Source organism: Borostomias antarcticus (assembly GCF_949987555.1).
Source record: "Borostomias antarcticus genome assembly, chromosome: 14".
In the NCBI taxonomy this organism is placed as follows: Eukaryota; Metazoa; Chordata; class Actinopteri; order Stomiiformes; family Stomiidae; genus Borostomias; species Borostomias antarcticus.
The window spans coordinates 23,922,582-23,927,581 of NC_140247.1; the positions used below are offsets into that span (position 1 = coordinate 23,922,582).

General features: G+C 50.2%; 1 protein-coding gene across 1 annotated transcript in view; it reads left to right on the top strand.

Annotated features, from left to right (window-relative positions):
- The window catches only part of ccdc88b (coiled-coil domain containing 88B), a gene marked incomplete at its 3' end in the record, with an annotated part of 41,079 nt that overhangs the window by 13,205 nt on the left and 22,874 nt on the right, over nt 1-5,000 (top strand). Inside the window, exons 15-18 of the mRNA XM_084448651.1 lie at nt 1-86; nt 484-663; nt 3,639-3,979; nt 4,114-4,273. The exon at nt 1-86 is cut by the window's left edge and continues 129 nt beyond it. Of these exons, the coding sequence (XP_084304777.1) occupies nt 1-86; nt 484-663; nt 3,639-3,979; nt 4,114-4,273 (767 nt within the window). The remainder of the gene's footprint in view (nt 87-483; nt 664-3,638; nt 3,980-4,113; nt 4,274-5,000) is intronic.

Sequence of the window (5,000 nt, forward strand, 5' to 3'; positions counted from 1 at the left end):
AGCAGAGGGTGGTGGTCCTGGAGGCCGAGGGACAGAGGCTGAGGAAGGCCGCGGAGAGCCTGGGGGAGGCCAGGAGACAGATAGAGGTATGGAGGACATGACTGAATGGACGGAATACATGAATGAATGAGTGAATGAATGAATGAATGAATGAATGAATGAATGACACCAATTGTTCCTCAAAAATATACTAGTACATCAAGTCAAACAAAGTTGCAATTTTACTATAGATGGCAACAGAATCCCTCGGTCAAGCGATCAATCCTTCTCCATCCATCCATCCATCCATCCATCTCCATCCATCCATCCACCCACCCACCCACCCACCCACCCACCCACCCACCCACCCACCCACCCACCCATCTATCTATCTATCTATCTATCTATCTATCTATCTATCTATCTATCTATCTATCTATCTATCTATCTATCTATCTATCTATCTATCTATCCATCTATCTGTGTGTGTGTGTGTGTGTGCAGGCGCTGCAGGCGGAGGGTCTGCTCCTGGGGGAGGAGCTTTGTGTTCTCCGGGGCCAGGCGGAGCTGCAGAAGGTCCAGGCCGCCGCCATCGCTGCGCTGGAGGACGAGCGAGCCTCGCTGGAGAGAGAGAGAGAGGCGCTGCGCGGCACCGTGGACACCCTGCGCACTGCCCAGCGCAAGGTACACACACACACACACACACACATACACACACTCACTATACACACCACCCAGCGCAAGGTACACACACACACACACACTATACACACCGCCCAGCGCAAGGTACACACACACACACACACACTATACACACTGCCCAGCGCAAGGTACACACACACACTATACACACCGCCCAGCGCAAGGTACACACACACACACACACACACACACACAGACACACACACTATACACACCGCCCAGCGCAAGGTACACACACACACATACACACACACTCACTATACTCACCGCCCAGCGCAAGGTTACACACACACACACACTCACTCACTATACACACCGCCCAGCGCAAGGTTACACACACACACACACACACACACACACACACACACACACACACACTCACTCACTCACTATACACACCGCCCAGCGCAAGGTTACACACACACACACACACACACACACTCACTCACTATACACACCGCCCAGGGCAAGGTTACACACACACACACACACACACACACACACACACACACTCACTATACACACCGCCCAGCGCAAGGTTACACACACACACACGCACACACACACACACACACTATACACACAACCCAGCACAAGGTTACACACACACAAACACACACACACACACTGTAATACACACTGACTACACACACCGCCCAGCGCAAGGTTACACACACACACACACGCACACAAACACAAACACTACCATACTGTAAATAGCCTACATCACGGGAATTGACGTTTGGATAATAGTACATTTTTCAAGATGGCGGCCATGCCTAGTATGACAATTGTAACTGCAATAAAGTTTTGTAGATTACTCTGATATGGATAATCTGTTTCAAATCATAAAAAATGTATGACGGAGAATTTGAATTACAATTAAACAATGACCACCATTTAAAGATGACCACCATTTTTACAGTTAAAGATGGCGACCATTTATTTCAATTTAGCTGGCATGGCCAGCATACATTTTTCAAATTCCAATAAAATAACATAAATCCTCAAGTCTGCAAAATTAATTTTAAGAAGTCATGTTTCACAGACATTTCAGTAGAGTGGATGTCGAAGCACAACCAGGGCACTCTGGTGACCCCACTGCTGTGAAACTCAGCATGGGTTCAGTGCCAACTAAATACACTCTGTATACAGTAGGAATCTAGTGCTTGAGATAGTTTAGTGGTAGAGTAGTTTAGTTTCCTAAACGCTATCTAATAACAGCCCCACATCTCGTGTGGTTTAGACTAGATGTAGTTAGATAGCCACACCTGAATTGACGTGATGTTCCAGCACGGGAGAGCTAAGCCAAGGGTAACAGGGGGGCGGAGTTTGAGACTAGCTCCAAGAAATCAGGAGCATCAGATGACACACGTCACCATGACCAAACAACAAGAGTCCTGGGCTGAGTCATCATCATCATCAGTTTCCCAGAGGCATCGTAGCGCTACGTTCATCGTAAGCTATGGCGTTCATCATAGTGCTACGATGCCTCTGGGAAACTCAGCCCTGGTCTCTTTCATGGATGATGTCCTTTCTCTGGTCAGTGTAATGGAAAACCCTAGAAACCCATTTGCAGAGGAAAGCAAGGACCGCATCACACTCCACTCAAAAGAAATTGCTGGATGAACCAGTCAGACAGGAGAGCACCAATTTGAAGCTTTCACTAAAGAATGCCTTGTTGAAAGAAGAAAGCCATTGGACGATAGCATACCAAGAAATATTCAGTGTTCAGTACAGCAGTGGCTCGGGGTCTACAGCCAGAAGATGGGCTTTGGTTGCCAATTGGAACTGGAAAGAGTTTTAGATACCTAGCAGCCATTGAACTGCAGCAGCGCTCGGGCCTGAGAAGCACTTCCAGTGTTCCATGCATTGAAGGGCTGTGATACTGTGTCAAGCTTTGCTGGCCACAGGAAGAAGACTGCGTGGGCTTTATGGACTGTCTTTCCTGAGCGAATACATGTCCTGTTAAAACTCTCTACCCCGGATGACATAACCACACGAGGTAATGGCCACGATGAAGAGGTTTATTATCCGATAAGGTTTATTATCCTGCTCTATGACCGAACCAGCACATGCACAGAAATAGACAACGCAAAGAGGAAGATGTTTGCGAAGAGGCACAATGTGCTGTTAATCCCTCCAACAAAAGCTGCTTTAGAGGAGCATGTTAAGAGAGCAGTGTACCGAGGTCATGTGTGGGGGCAGGTGCTGGCGTCCACACCAGAACTACCTTCACCATGTAGATGGGGCTGGTCAAAGACATCCGAAGGGTACTATAAACCCTTCTGGACATGCCTACCAGATGCAGGCCAGTCCAGCTATGAACCTGGGTCCTGCAAATGTAAGAAGGGTTGTGTTCAGCAGTGCAAAAAAGCAGCATAAGGCTGCAGCACCCTGTTACTGTGAAGGGGAGGGCTGAATAGAATCTCCCATGATGGACCCTGATGAAGATGATGATGATGATGATGATGAGATGATGATGATGATGATGGACCCTAGGTTTGAGCAGTTACCTATTGTGTCTTGAATTGTAGCTTTTGAACAATTCAGAATTTCCTAATTCATATGGTGAATCATAAAATATGTATGATTTGACACCAAGATCATCCCATATCAGACTAATCCACGCTACTTTATTGCAATTACAATTTTCATATCAGTCATGGCCGCCATTAGAGAATCTGACTTTTTACCTTGACACAATTTGGCATGACAGCACCATTTACACACCCTCGCACAAGGTTACAAGAACTACATCTGCTGTAATACACATCTGTGACAGTACATACACACACACACACACACACACGCACACACACACACACACACACACACACACACACACACACACACACACAAAACCCTCATGCACCATGCGTTACTTCAAACAGAGGAAAAACTATAAGCATTTCTGAAGCAGCAGTGTGATCTTGAACACAACCCTCGTGTCACAGGGCGACCAGCTGGACCTGACAGTCCAATCCCTGAGGACGGAGCTGGAGAGACAGGGGCGGAGCCTGGAATCCTCGCGCCGCCGGGAGGAGGAGCTAGAGGCGGAGCTGCGAGAGGCCGTGCTGGAGGCGGAGTCAGCGAGCCGGGGGCGGGACCAGGCGCTGCTGGAGGCCTCGCGGTTGGAGCAGGAGAAGGAGGCGTGTCAGGGCGAGCTGGACGCCCGGCGGAAGGAGCAGAGGCAGCGGGAGAGGGAGGCGGCCAGACTCCGCCAGCAGCTGCAAAGCTCCGCCTCCGCACTGGAGCACAGCAATCAGAGGACCCGCAGCCTGGAGACGGAGCACAGGTCTCACACACACACACACACACACACACAGGCACGCACACGCACACGCACACACACACACACACACACACACACTGCATTAGGGTGTTATTATTCCAGCATTTAAACTGACAGATATTTCTCCATCTGCGCAGACGTGTGTGTCAGGAGCTGTCTCAGTCCAAGGACATCTGTGCTCAGCTACAAGACCTGGAGAAGGAGCACGGTACTCGGCTACAGGGCCTGGAGAAAGAGAGTCTGCAGCTCAAGGAGCAAAACACTGCGGCCGAGGCCAAGATCAGCACCCTGACGGAGGTGTGTGTGTGTGTGTGTGTGTGTGTGTGTGTGTGTGTGTCCGTTCTATACTGGCACTCTGTATCAGCTCCCATCCAGTTTAAAACTCTGGTATTATAGCCAACAGAGCAATGAAACCTCCGGGCGATGGTCGAACCCTGCACCCCCCCTGACCGCTACGCTCTGCTACCTCGGGGCGAGTGGCTACCCTGTCACTCCGAGGCCCCTGCGATCGATCGACACGGTCACGGCTCTTTTCGGAATTGCTGCCCGTCTTTTGCCACAGGCTCAAAACTCACCTCTTCTTAGCACTAGATTTATGCTCTTAGAACGGAGATGCACTTCTGGCGAGTAGTTGAACATTCATGCTCTACAACATCAGGAGGAGTCGACCTTTCCTCACTGATGAAACGGCGCAGGTGCTCATCCAGGCCCTGGTCATCTCCCACCTGGACTACAGCAACTCCCTCCTTGCTGGGGCTCCGGCGTCAGCCATTAAACCTCTGGAACTTGTCCAGAAAGCTGCTGCTCGCCTGGTGTTCAACCACCCCAAGTTCTCCCACACAACTTGGCTTCTCCGTTCCCTACACTGGCTCCCTGTAGCGGCTCGCATCCAGTTTAAAACTCTGGCGCTAACCTACAGGGCTATGAAAGGAACAGCCCCCTCCTACCTCCAGGCCATGGTCAAACCCTACACCCCCTCCCGACCGCTACGCTCTGCTACCTCGGGGCGACTGGTTGCCCTATC